The 13,895-nt window shown below is 42.1% G+C and overlaps 1 protein-coding gene across 3 annotated transcripts; it reads right to left on the bottom strand.

Annotated features, from left to right (window-relative positions):
* Positions 1 to 5,896: 5,896 nt before the first annotated feature.
* LOC120066389 (GRB2-associated and regulator of MAPK protein 2-like) lies at positions 5,897 to 9,142 on the bottom strand. Of its 3 annotated transcripts, none has more exons than XM_039017727.1 (5): positions 8,954 to 9,142; positions 7,936 to 8,065; positions 7,654 to 7,827; positions 7,230 to 7,400; positions 5,897 to 6,659 (listed from the first exon to the last, which is right to left on the bottom strand). In XM_039017727.1, exons 1-5 carry the CDS (start codon positions 9,104 to 9,106, stop codon positions 6,109 to 6,111), a joined length of 1,179 nt encoding a protein of 392 aa, XP_038873655.1. In that variant the 5' UTR covers positions 9,107 to 9,142; the 3' UTR covers positions 5,897 to 6,108. The 3 variants fall into 3 exon arrangements, with proteins under 3 accessions (XP_038873655.1, XP_038873656.1, XP_038873657.1); XM_039017728.1 differs by having other exon boundaries at positions 5,897 to 6,359; XM_039017729.1 differs by having other exon boundaries at positions 5,897 to 6,356.
* Between the last annotated feature and the right edge of the window lie 4,753 nt (positions 9,143 to 13,895).

The following is a 13,895-nucleotide window of genomic DNA, read 5'->3' as shown; positions in this document are numbered from 1 at the left end:
ATGAGCACGACACGTTTTATCTATAATTTCTTTTAATTAATTCTCTTCATAGGACAAGGATTAAAAAGGATTTGCCAGAAGATTGTTAACTTGATTCATGATGATGACTGCTAGCTAAGATTTAGAAAGTATGATGTTGACATGATCAGTCCAATCAAAGCTACTGTAGATATAGCGTGATTTAACGTAATTTTATCTGTGGCCAATGACCTTGAGCCTTCTTGGATGGGCACTTCTAATGTGACTTTATGGCAGCACCTAAGGGTTTGAATTTTTGAGCTCTACCCTTAGATTTGGCAGTGACGTAGTGTCCCCATGAGTGACAGAACACTGAGCCAATCACGGCGCAACTAGAGAACATTACCAACCCCTATGATCCGTATTTCCACTGGCTGCCCCACCACCACAGAAAGCACTGATTTAGGCTGAAACACTTGCATTTTGAACCTGCCTTACTCAAGATAGCAGCTTTTTCAAGTCAATTGTTTGCAAACTGATTGATATGTGACACGTATTAATGCCAAAATAACATGCAAAACAGGCAATCCCCTCAAACGTTTTATAAACAAAAAAAAATTGCTCTGCACCACCTGCTCTGAGTGACCAGTCGCCACTGGTCTTTACATTAACTAACATATTCCTCTCAACTGTACATTTTTTGCATGATTTGTATTGACGTTTTATACAACGGGTGGGTCTAACCCTGAATGCTGATTGGTTAAAAGCGCATTCCAGCCGGTGTCTCTTCCACAAATTACCATCGGCTAAATCTATGATGTTTAAATCCCTATTTACTCTGTTCCATCTGACTACGCAATACACTGTTTCATCAGTCCAGCCGGGCAAGTAATAAACTTGATCTCCACTATAAAAAGCATCTAGACATTATCTCACATTTCTTTTAGACTGACGTTTCGTTTTCAACAGCCGAGATTTGTATAAACCTTGCTGTCTGTCTTTCCGACATTTGCAACATTATTTCAATATTCAAATTCGATCTCCAGCTGTCCAATAGTAATGAACGTGTAGGGGTCGGGAATCAGGACGAGACAGACAGACAGGCAGGCAGCGTTTCTCAGCCAGTCAAAATCATGAATCAGCTGGCATAATTTGTATGGATATATACAAAGAAATGTTAATTGAAAAAGGTCAAACGAAACGAAGCTAGTTTGCAGTCTTTCCAGGTTCAGTTTGAAGTTATTGTGTTAGCTGTGTTGTTGGCTAGCTCCTCTGAACAACACTGTCCTGACAAGAGAGAACATTTTCTATGCCAGGCGAAATCGCACCGCATTAGCTCATAGTTATGGATGTATCCAAATAAATGTCACTAGAAAATAGCTTAAAACCTCTTAAGGATTACCCTCTTTTTTTCAATTTTCGCCTAAAATGACATACCCAAATCTAACTGATTGTAGCTCAGTCCCTGAAGCAAGGATATCCATATTCTTGGTACCAGTTGAAAGGAAACACTTTGAAGTTTATGGAAACGTAGTAGAATATAACACAATAGATCTGGTAAAAGATAATACAAAGAAAAAAATGATGTACCATCATCTTTGAAATGCAAGAGAAAGGCCATAATGTATTATTCCAGTCCAGGTGCAATTTAGATTTTATATCAGTGTATGTGCAAAGTTTTAGACTGATCCCATGAACCATTGCATTTCTGTTCAAATGTGCCTAATTTGTTTATTAATAACTTTTCACATTCAAAATTGTGCACTCTCCTCAAGCAATAGCATGGTATTCTTTCACTGTAACATCTACTGTAAATTGGACAGTGCAGTTAGATTAACAAGAATTTAAGCTTTCTGCCAATATCAGAAATGTCTATATCCTGGGAAATGTTCTTGTTACTTACAACCTCATGCTAATCGCATTAGCCTACGTTAGCTCAACCGTCCGGTGGAAGGGACACCGATCCCGAAGAAGTTTAAACAAATGCAAATGCAGCTACTGCTGTTATTCTGTCTGTTCTGTTTGATGTGACTAAGTTAGCCGTACTGTAGTTGGCTAGCTAGCAATGGCAATGGAACATTTAGAACGAATGACTGGGTCCCGTCCATAGATACAGAACAAAAAGACTGAACGACTGGGTTGTGTCTCTGGCAACCGAACCAATAGAATGAACGACCAGCCGGCTTGGGTAGCAACCCTAGATTTGTGTCGGGACTATATCTTGTGGAAGGATGAAATAGTATGAATAAATTCATCAAAATAAAGTTTAGACATACTCACATTTCAATCATTTGTTAAATATGTTGGTAACCCCTTGTATAAAAGTGATAATGCTCTCAAAGCCGGTGTTTGGAGGATATAATGGCACGGTTTGCCGGCACTCTACTTCGTCTCGTTCCTAACAATACCCATGCCAAATTTTCCTCCAAACACGGGCTCCTCTGGCATTATCACTTAAATAATGACTTACATTTGCTTCCATCCTAGTATTTTTGTCAGCCACCTTTGCTGAAGAAAGTCTCCAGCGTTGGGTCGCGTAGCATCAAATTTGTCATGGGAACCACTCAATATAATTGGTCATTGCACAGGGGTCGCCGCTGGTGATTTGCATGAAGCTGGGAAATGCTGAACTTTTTCACCGCCTCCCACACTACGTTCGAGCCGCCGAACGGTCCCCCACCCACTACGCTTCTCACTGCTTTCCTTCCATTAAAAATTAATGGGAAGCGGTGTCGCTATTGCCACACCGCCAATAGATGAGGAGGTGGAGCTTGTGCGGTATAGCTCTAAGGTGCTGGAGTTGAAAAGAAGCAAAGTCATTTTGGACAAGGTCTGAGAGCTGTGTATGGACATCTCTGGAAGTTTCATGATTCATATTTATACATACTGTGTTGCCCATTACAGAACAGTTTCAGGAATTTTAAATAAAATGCTGCATCATTGCCATATGTCTCTCTGCAAGGCTCCGGATCCTGAGAGAAGATTGTCAAGGTGACTGGGTCACTAATCCCAGAGCAGGTGTTATACAGGTTAAAGCAAGAGGCTTTTTGACGATTTTATGGAGGACTTTTTATTTCAGGTCCTATACACCTTTACAGTATTGGTTGATTTTCAGACATCTATGGAAAACAGCTCAGATAAGATAGTAGCCTACTTTATTAATCCCCAAAGGGGACATTTGTTTGCATCAGCTGATGCATACACCAATGAATACACAATTTGTGACATACCCTATAACTCAACTCTGGATCTAGAAGCTAGTTCCACTGTGAGGACAGACGCTGGGAGACGAGAAGCAAATACAGGGAATATTTAATAAAGAACCGACATGAAACAAAACAAGGACAGCGTCTGGACAGGAGAAACAAAACAACATTAGTGCTGACACGAGGAGAAACTGATGAAGACAGATATAGGGGAGGCAATTAATAAGTGATGGAGTCCAGTTGAGTCCAATGAAGCGCTGATGCGTGTAACGATGGCTACAGGTGTGCGTAATGATGGGTCGCCTGGCGCCCTCGAGCGCTAGAGGGAGAGCGGGAGCAGGCATGACATCTACTGCATTTTTGAATTGTTCCTCTCTAATCAGGGATTGGTTTAGATCTGGGACACCACGTGTGTGCAATTAATTATCAGGTAGAACAGAAAACCAGCAGGCTCCAGACCTCGTAGGGTATAAGTGAATAGCCGTGCCCTATAGTGAAGAGTTCTACAATGATTTGAACTGTGTAGTGGTCTGTAATTATATTTTTCCCAAACTGTTGAAATAACCTTTGTTTACTGAGGACACCCTCTCTGTCCTCAGAAATAATTAGCTGTTTTATCATCTTTTGCACCGTGTTATTGTTTTTTAAAGTAAAATACAAATCACCAATGAGTCTTGATTGTTATTGATGTTGCATGTTCATACTGAAAAAGTTTCGACCTTTTCAGTCCATCTACCTTCAGCTCCCGAGGTATCTGTCTGAGGTATATTTTTTTGCTACATGGCCAAAAGTATGTGGCTATCTGGTTGTCGAACATCTCATTCCAAAATCATGGGCATTAATATGGAGTTGGCCCCCCCTTTGCTGCTATAACAGCCTCCACTCTTCTGGGAACGCTAGATGTTCCACTAGATGTTGGAACATTTTTGCGGGGACTTGCTTCCATTCAGCCACAAGAACATTAGTGAGGTCGGGCACTGATGTTGGCCGATTAGGCGTGGCTCGCAGTCAGCGCTCCAATTTGTCCCAATGGTGTGCTGTGGAAATTCTTACACAGGGACACCCGAAGTCAATCTTAAATTAATCATTATTTATTTGTCAGTGCGCTGCCTGGGCAGTCCCAGCAGTTGTCTTTTATACGGCTATACACAGACAAGTTATATTTGCATGATTTAGCATAATTAATTCATCACCGTTTTGTTTCATTGACCGACCAATACTGGTTCATAACATTTGACAGACCAATACCTCACGAAGCTTCTTCTCTCTAAGCTGAGACCTTGAAACTGAGATATTTTTCATTCTCAAAACAAGGTCTGGGAGTACTGCCAAATTGCAGCTAATGATAGTGAGGATTTGTTCAGTCAGCCAGTTACATGAACATAGAAATTGGTTTATAGAACAGCACATGAATTGAACACAGAAATGAGTTTAGAAAAGCACAAAGATTAAAATTCCCATTACAGGTTTTCTATGGGGTTGAGGTCAGGGCTCTGTGCAGGCCAGTCAAGTTCTTCCACACCGATCTCGACAAACCATTTCTGTATGGACCTAACTTTGTGCACAGGAGTATTCATTGTTATGCTGAAACAGGAAAGGGCCTTCCCCAAACTGTTGCCACAAAGTTGGAACCACAGAATCATCTAGAATGTTATTCTATCCTGTAGTGTTAAGATTTCCCTTCACTGGAATTAAGGGGCCTAGCACAAACCATGAAAAACAGCCCCAGACCATTATTCCTCCTCCAACAAACTATACAGTTGGCACTATGCATTTGGGCAGGTAGCGTTCTCCTGGCATCCGCCAAACCCAGATTTGTCCGTCGGACTGACAGATGGTGAAGCATGATTCATCACTCCAGAGAACGCATTTCCACTGTTCCAGAGTCCAATGGCGGTGAGGTTTACACCCCTCCAGCCAATGCTTGGCATTGCGCAAGCTGATTTTAGGCTTGTGTGCGGCTGCTTGGCCATGGAAACCCATTTCATGAAGCTCCCGACGAACAGTTATTGTGCTGATGTTGCTTCCAGAGGCAGTTTGGAACTAAGTAGTAAGTGTTGCAACCGAGGACAGGCGATTTTTACGCGCTTCAGCACTCGGCGGTCCCATTCTGTGAGCTTATGTGGCCTACCATTTCGTGGCTGAGCCGTTGTTGATCCTAGACGTTTCCACTTTACAATAACAGCACTTACAGTTTACTGGGGCAGCTCTAGCAGGGCAGAAATGTGATTAACTGACTTGTTGGAAAGGTGGCATCCTATAATGGAGCCATGTTGAATGTCACTGAGCTCTTCAGTATGGGCCATTCTACTGCTAATGTTTGTCTATGGCGATTGCTTGGCTGTGTGTTCAAATTTGATACACCTGTCAGCAACGGGTGTGGATGAATAGCCAAGTCCACTAATTTGAAGGGGTATCCACATACTTTTGGTCATGTAGTGCAGCTTAGATCCTTGTGCCTTCTTTTGTTTTGCATGTTTTTTGTTGGACATAAAATGTATGTTATGTTTATTTTCTTGGACCTCATGTAGGTAGTTATTTCTGTATCTTATTGCTGTAGTTGTGGTAAATGAAATGACTGAAACTCAATCACATTTTGACAATGGAAATGAAAATGTCAATGACGTCTGTGACTCCACCGGCCATGTGGTGTGACAACGGGACAAGGCTATTGGCCTGAAACCTGTGCTTTTAATCATGCTGTGTGGATGAATGTTTGCTTCCCAGCAGGAATTACTCCAAAAGTAGCCTTTATTCTGAATGACACTTTAGCCATTACTAATGTAAATGGTACTTAGCCTAACATAAAATATGTAAATAATTTACCATCCAGCACAAGAGTACAAAATGTCACTTCTATGACCGCTTTAGTGTTGTTTGGATCCCAGATTGCCAATTAAATTTTTACAATCTGATTATAATCCCCATTACAGGTAATCCATTACTACCCAACCTGCTCAGCTCCAGAAGATCCAAGTAAGGGCCTCCAGCCCTCTCGGAAGCGGAGAAGCTTGCCCACGTGCAGGCTCTCCATACCCAGGGTCTCCCTCATCATGCTGGGCTCAACTGTGTACAACAGATCCCCGTCAATCTGCTCCCTCTCGAAGGCCTGGCAGTACTGGTCCAAGTTGAGCAGTCGCAGGCAGGAGCACACCTGTGCCACACTCAGGTCCCGTAGATTAGAGGGCACCTCTGCTAAGGAGCAGAAGAGTGGGTGCCATGAGCCGCCAGAGTAGGACTGGGAATTGTTCTCCAATGATGGAGAAAGGGGTGGAAGTTTGTGTCTAGCTATTTGTAAATATTGTGATTTAGGGGGTAGAGGTGGGGGTCTTGCTGCTTTTCTCTGTAAAGTAGGAGGCTCGGTTGTCTCAAAGTCAAGGTGCTGGTAAAGGTTGATTTCATCACCCTGGTTCTTCAGACTCATGTAGATTGGCTTCACCTCCATGTATTCGTGACCCTTTTCAATCAACTCTTGCTTATTCAAAATGGTGATATCTGAAGAGGCAGACTAGGTTTTAGTTATTTTGAACATTTACATCTGTCTATGCCAATTAGGATATTTATGTGCTGTAACATCACTAAAAAGAATAGTGAGGTCACAAAAATGTAGGTTCTGATAGCACAATACAGGAGTCCCACAGGGATTTGTACTTGGTCCCCTCCATTTTACATTTCTTATTTCTCAAATGCAAGGAGACATGCAGCATCCTGCATCAATTCTTGCTTCATTGATAGTGTATGTTGACTATATGACAAACTAAATTTCTCTAAAACTGAGTAAACCAGTTTAGTCCCTGCCTCTTCAACTGTGCCAACGCTCACACCAAACAGGCATAGAAGTCTCCTTATACATTATATTGGAAATCAGAACAAAATTAAAGAGGACCGAGTACAAATCCCTGTGGGACTCCTCTGGGTCTGCTGTAGTGTGGTGTACTGATGCTATTGCTGATCCACACTTAGTAAATTGTCAACCACCATCACGTTCTAAGGTGAGGTATGTGGTCACTCACCAAAGGGAGGTGTAATGTAACAATATTTTTTTCATGCAGTGCTGCGGTGTACCTTGAAAGATGAAAAGGTTCCTGAGGCCCAGTTCATCAATCTGCCCCCCCAATGTAGCACAGGCGTCCTCGAACTGGCCCTGATCGAGTCCCTCCAACCCCTCTGCCAATGCAATACGCACCTCCTTCATATACATGGGAAGCACCAGAGGAGTGTGTCTGGAGAGGATTCCTGCATAACAACAACACATAATGAATAAGTTATTGGAGACTAAATATGTCCTTCTCTTGGTCTCCATGCTAAACTGAATAGATGTATAGGTTACATATTTTCAAATGCAAAGTTCTCACTATTTGTGGTAAAAGGCTATATGACAAACATACATATTTGAGGTCACCATACAAATTACCTACTGTAACATTCAGAGCAGGTTTCAATGAATGATAAATCAGATTTCTTTAAAAATAATGCAATCCATGAATACCTTTGCTGCTGAAAGGAAACCCAATTAAGAGCTGCTCCTCATAGGTGCGTGTGATTGTCAGTGTGTCCAGCCTATGACCTCCTGACAGCCACGGCAGGACAAGTGGCGTTATTGGTTGGATGATGACTGGCAGTGGGTTGGACTCCAAAATAGCCTGAAGACTGATTGGTGGTCCTATGAGTGATTGCCAAAAAGACCCAGTTTGCAACGGTAACTAAACTATCATCCTCAGAGTGGTTGATAAGAGGTTGTAGATTCACCTCACTTAACTGTGCGACTCACCTTCTCGTCTATCATTTCTGATTATGTAGAAGCCTACAGTTGAGATGGTGACAGGTAGGGACAGGACTTTCCCATGTTTGCTCTCAAACACTGCTCTCTGCTGGCAGAGCAGGGAGTGGACCATGATGTGCTTTGGGAAGTTGGGGTGGGAGGTGATAAAAACATAAACATGAACTACATAAGAGCTGCACTTCATTTCAAGCGGTAATAATACGTGACATGTTGAAAGCACCAAGCTGTCTGTTTAAACGACTAGCACACAGCTCAGACACCCATGCATACCCCACAAGACATGCCTCCAGAGGTCTCTTCACAGTCCCCAAGTCCAGAACAGACTATGGGAGGCGCACAGTACTACATAGAGCCAGGTCTGCATGGAACTCTATTCCACATAGGGTAACTGATCCAATAAATAGAATCAGATACATTTAAAAAAAGATAAAAAATACACATTGAACAGCGGGGGCCCGTGAAGCAACACAAACATAGGCACAGACACATGCATAAACACACATGATAACATACGTACCATACACACGCGTACACATGGATTTTGTGTTGTAGATATGTGGTAGTGGAGTATGGGCCTGAGGGCACACACCTAGTGTGTTGTAAATTTTGTAATGAATGTATTGTAATGTTTTTAAAATTTTATAACTGCTAGAATTTTCCCGGACCCCAGAAACAGTAGCTGCTGCCAAGACAGCAGCTAATGGGGAACCATAATAAATACAAATACAATTACAAAATACATGACTGAGTGAGTGGAGAGATTCTTTCATATACTCTCATAAGAAAAGGCTTTACAAATCAGAACACTTGAAAAATACTGATTCGGTCGATAAAAGACAGGCTTCTTTTCAAATTTTACAAACCTACAGTGCAGTACTACAATACATTCCATTTTTAGAAAGATAAAGTATTAAGAGACATTATTTGAACCCCAAACTACTGTGCTAAAATAGCTTCAGGCAGTTGGTAATATCACTAGGTATCAAAGGAAAGAAATCACACTCACTGTGCTTGAGCTGATACTGTCCAGTTCCTGTTGTCCAAGAAAGCCCACCGTCACATTGATGATCTTAGGAAAGGAGTCCTTGAATTTTTCAGCAAACTTTCCAAGATTGTATTCTTGATGTCCCCAGTGTAGTTTGCTAGTGTCCATGTCCATTTTTGCAATTGGAGGAAGTGGAATGTTCAGGAAGGTTAGCAAATGATTAAGCAACAACAGCTTTCCCAGCCCCATTTCCTTGTAACCTTTGAAACTTTAAATACCTGTGCAGCCCTGCACGGTAGATTAACAACACACTAAGCAAAGCTTTGTCAATCTGTAACGGTTTCTACAACGCACACAGTGCCTTCAGAAAGTATTCATTCCCCTTGACTTATTCCCCATTTTGTTGTTTCAGCCTGAATTCAAAATTGATTAAATATATTTATTTTCTCACCCATCTACACACAATATCCCATAATGAAAAAGTGAAAACATGTTTTTTGAAACATTTAAAAAAATAATATATATACCGTATATCTCATTTACATAAGTATTCACACCATACTTTGAAGCACCTTTGCCAGCAATTATAGCTGTCTTTCTGAGTAAGTCTCAAAGAGCTTTCCACACCTGGATTGTGCAACATTTGCCTATTATTCTTTTCAAAATTCTTCAAGCTCTGTCAAATTGGTTATTGATCATTGCTAGACAACCATTTTCAGGTCTTGCCATAGATTTAAGTAGATTTAAGTCAAAACTGTAACTCGGCCACTCAGGAACATTCACTGTCTTCTTGGTAAGCAACTCCAGTGTAGATTTGGCCTTGTGTTTTACATTGTTGCCCTGCTGAAAGGTGAATTAATCTCCCAGTGTCTGGTGGAAAGCAGACTGAACCAAGGTTTCCTATCGGGTTTTTGCCTGTGCTTAGCTCCATTCCGTTTCTTTTTTAACCTGAATAACTCCCCAGTCCTTCACGATTACAAGCATACCCATAACATGATGCAGCCACCACTATGCTTGAACATATGGAGAGTGGTACTCAATAATATGTTATATTACTTAAGTGCCTTGTTGCAAACCGGATGCATGTTTTGGAATACTTTTAGTCTGTACAGGCTTCCTTCTTTCCACTCTGTCAATTAGGTTAGTATTGTGGAGTAACTACAATGTTGTTGAGCCATCTTCAGTTTTCTCATATCGCAGCCATTAAACTCCGTTCACTGTTTTAAAGTCACCATTGACCTAATGGTGAAATCCCTAAGCGGTTTCCTTCCTCTCCGACAACTGAGTTAGGAAGGAAACCTTGTAGTGACTGGGTGTATTGATACACCATCCAAAGTGTAATTAATAACTTCACCATACTCAAAGGGATATTCAATGTCTGCTTTTTTGTTTTTGCCCATCTAACAATAGGTGCCCTTCTTTGCTAGGCATTGTACAACCTCTCTGGTCTTTGTAGTTGAATCTGTCTTGGAAATTCACTGCAAATAGTCTGGGTAGCCATTTGAATAGATGTTCAGGAGTCTTATGGCTTGGGGGTAGAAGCTGTTAAGAAGCCTTTTGGACCTAGACTTGGCACTCTGGTACCGCTTGCCATGCGGTAGCTGAGAGAACAGTCCATGACTAGGCTGGCTGGAGTCTTTGACAATTTTCAGGGCCTTCCTCTGACACCGCCTGGTATAGAGGTCCTGGATGGCAGGAAGCTTGGCCCCAGTGATGTACTGGGCCGTACGCACTACCCTGTGTAGTGCCTTGCGGTTGAGGCCGAGCAGTTGCCTTACCAGGCAGTGATGCAACCAGTCAGGATGCTCTCAATGGTGCAGCTGTAGAACTTTTTGAGGATCTGAGGACCCATGCCAAATCTTTTCAGTCTCCTGAGGGGGAATAGGCTTTGTCGTGCTCTCTTCACGTGTGTTTGGACCATGATAGTTTGTTGGTGATGTGGACACCAAGGAACTTGAAGCTCTCAACCTGCCTCACTACAGCCTTGTCGATGAGAATGGGGACGGCCTCGGCCCTCCTTTTTCTGTAGTCCACAATCATCTCCTTTGTCTTGATCACGTTGAGGGAGAGGTTGTTATCCTGGCACCACACTCCCAGGTCTCTGACCTTTGCCCTAGTCTGAGGTCCTGAACACTCTGGAGCAGGTTTTCATCAAAGATCTCTATGTACTTTTCTCCATTCATCTTTCCCTTGATCCTGACTAGTCTCCCAGTCCCTGCTGCTGAAAAACAACCCCGTGCTTCACCGTAGGGATGGTGCCAGGTTTCCTCCAGACATGACGCTTGGCATTCAGGCCAAAGAGTTCAATCTTCATTTCATCAGACCAGAGAAACTTGTTTCTCATGGTCTGAGAGTTCTTTAGGTGCCTTTTGACAAACTCCAAGCAGGCTGTCATGAGCCTTTTACTGAGGAGTGGCTTCCATCTGGCCACTCTATCATAACGGCCTGATTGTTGGAGTGCTGCAGAGATTGTTGCCCTTCTGGAAGGTTCTCCCATCTCCACAGAGGAACTCTGGAGCTCTGTCAGAGTGGCCCTCGGGTTCTTGGTCACCTCCCTGACCAAAGTCCTTCTCCCCTGATTGCTCAATTTGTCCGTGCGGCCAGTTCTAGGAAGAGTCTTGGTGGTTCCAAACTTCTTCCATTTACTAAGAATAATGGAGGCGACTGTGTTCTTGGGTACCTTCAATGCCGCAGACATTATTTTCTATCCTTCCCCAGATCTGTGCCTCAACACAATCCTGTCTCAAAGCACTGTGAACAATTCCTTCGACCTCATGGCTTGGTTTTTGCTCTGACATGCATTGTCAACTGTGGGACCTTATATAGACAGGTGTGTGCCGTTCCAAATCATGTCCAATCAATTGAATTTACAACAGGTGTAGTAAATCAAGTTGTAGAAACATCTCAAGGATGATCAATGGAAACAGGATGCACCTGAGCTCAATTTCGAGTCTCATAGCAAATGGTCTGACTACTTATGTAAATAAGGTATTTCTGTTTTTTTATTTTTAATACAAACATTTCTAAAAAACTGTTTTTGCTTTGTCATTATGTGGTATTGTGTGTAGATTGATGAGTTTTTATTTATTTAATCAATTTTAGAATAAGGCTGTAGCGTGACAAAATCTGGAAAAAGTCAAGGGGTCTGAATACTTTCCGAACGCACTGCACCAGGCAAATAAATCATTTTAATATTCCTTCGTCTCCAGAACTCTCGAGTCCTTTAGCCTCTTAAGTCGCCCTGTCAGTGAGCCATCCCATGTAAGTAGCTAAAAACCTGGCAACTGGTCCCAAACTTTACTATTTGACCTTAATGACGTGCACCGCTACTTAGCAGGATGAATTTAACCAATGCAGAGTGCTATGTTAATGCCTGATACCAAGACCTCTGACTGTGAAAAGTGATGAACGACTTTTCATTGCTGGTGCTGTCAGGACTATGTAATCTGGAAAGTAATGCTGCATCTGAAGGGTGAGATGTGCTTCAGCATTAAGGCCAGGGCCGGCCCACTCATTAGGCAGGATTAAGTGGCCGCCTATGGCGACAGATTGACAAGGGCTGCCTTTTCTGATCTAAACTGACCAAGATGCACCTCCAACAACACATAAAACATCACATAATTCTCCCCCAAAATAATGACATTTTCTCTCAACCAGTGGCATATGGGCTTTTTATGTGTGCGCTGATGCTGCCCTGTAATAAGCAGTGCCCACTTTGTTAAATTTGCCCTTATTTATCTTGTCCATTCCCAGGGCGCCTCTTCAGTGTGCTGTTGGAGAGATGCATCACCGCGGCACGCCACCAACATTCCGTAAAAAAATGTATCTAACATAAATCATGTAGCAGATATAGCATATGGTTGAAAGAGTATGTGATGTTTTCTGTATGTGGTATTTTCTGTAGCCTATAGGCAGGAGATAAAATGTATGACAATGTAATGAGACGGAAACTTTCTACATCATGCTCGTTTCTCCGATCAAATTACCTAACCTAAATTGCGCCCAATCAAAAAAGAAATGCGCCAACATGTTAACAAACAACATATCCTAAAAACAGTACAGGTCAAAGTAAATGGAACAATATGGAATGGACAATCAGCCTACTCACAATAGCTGTCTATGAGTTTCATCCCATTGGCTAAATTGTCATGATCAGTGGTTTCAAGTTTGCATCCGTCAACTTTTGACAAGTTGATCATAGCGAAAAAGAAAATACTTCTGCATTTCACACTGTGTAAACATATTGCAAATAGGCTCAGGATAACTCCTTCTGATAAAGTTGGGTAGCTGATATGCAGAGGTTAAATAGCCATTTAATTAGTCACAGGAATGAAGACTAATAAAGCCAATACAACAGCCTGTTTTACAAATGGTGGACCTACCATATGGATGGGCATTCATAATATTCCATTGGAGCCTACATGGTAGGCTACACCCCAGTAAGCACGGACCGACACCAACGTCTTTTGGACGTCTTTCTTTGGTCCTGTCCTGACCGTCCGTCTTTTTTTGGTGTTTTACAAATGGTAGGCATACCACAAAAATGGGCATTCCTAAAATTAAATTTCAGCTGACACTGTAGGCTATATCTCAGTAAGCACGGACCGACGCTGATGGCTTTTGGACATCTTTTTTTGGTCCTGTCCGGACTGGACGTCCACGGACATTGGTTTTTGGTCAGGTCTGGACCAAATCTGAACTAATCATAGACGTCTATGTTTGGTTCATATTTCGTCCGGTCTGGACCAGCCTTGATTTGGCCCAAACATAGATGTCTAAAAATGTTCACTCAGAACCGGAAATTAACCTGATTTCAACGCCCGGAAAGGACGTCTTTTCACCTTTCATTCAAAACCTAAATTGAACCTAACTTCAACATCTATAAAATGCATATTTTAGACATCTTTTCAACGTCATTTTGCTTACTGGGACTTTTCTATATTAGCAGGGGCTGCATTTCTTT

Source organism: Salvelinus namaycush, chromosome 21 (assembly GCF_016432855.1).
Source record: "Salvelinus namaycush isolate Seneca chromosome 21, SaNama_1.0, whole genome shotgun sequence".
Classification (NCBI taxonomy): Eukaryota; Metazoa; Chordata; class Actinopteri; order Salmoniformes; family Salmonidae; genus Salvelinus; species Salvelinus namaycush.
Note: the sequence above shows the minus strand (reverse complement) of the source record. Positions and strands in the feature narration are given on the sequence as shown.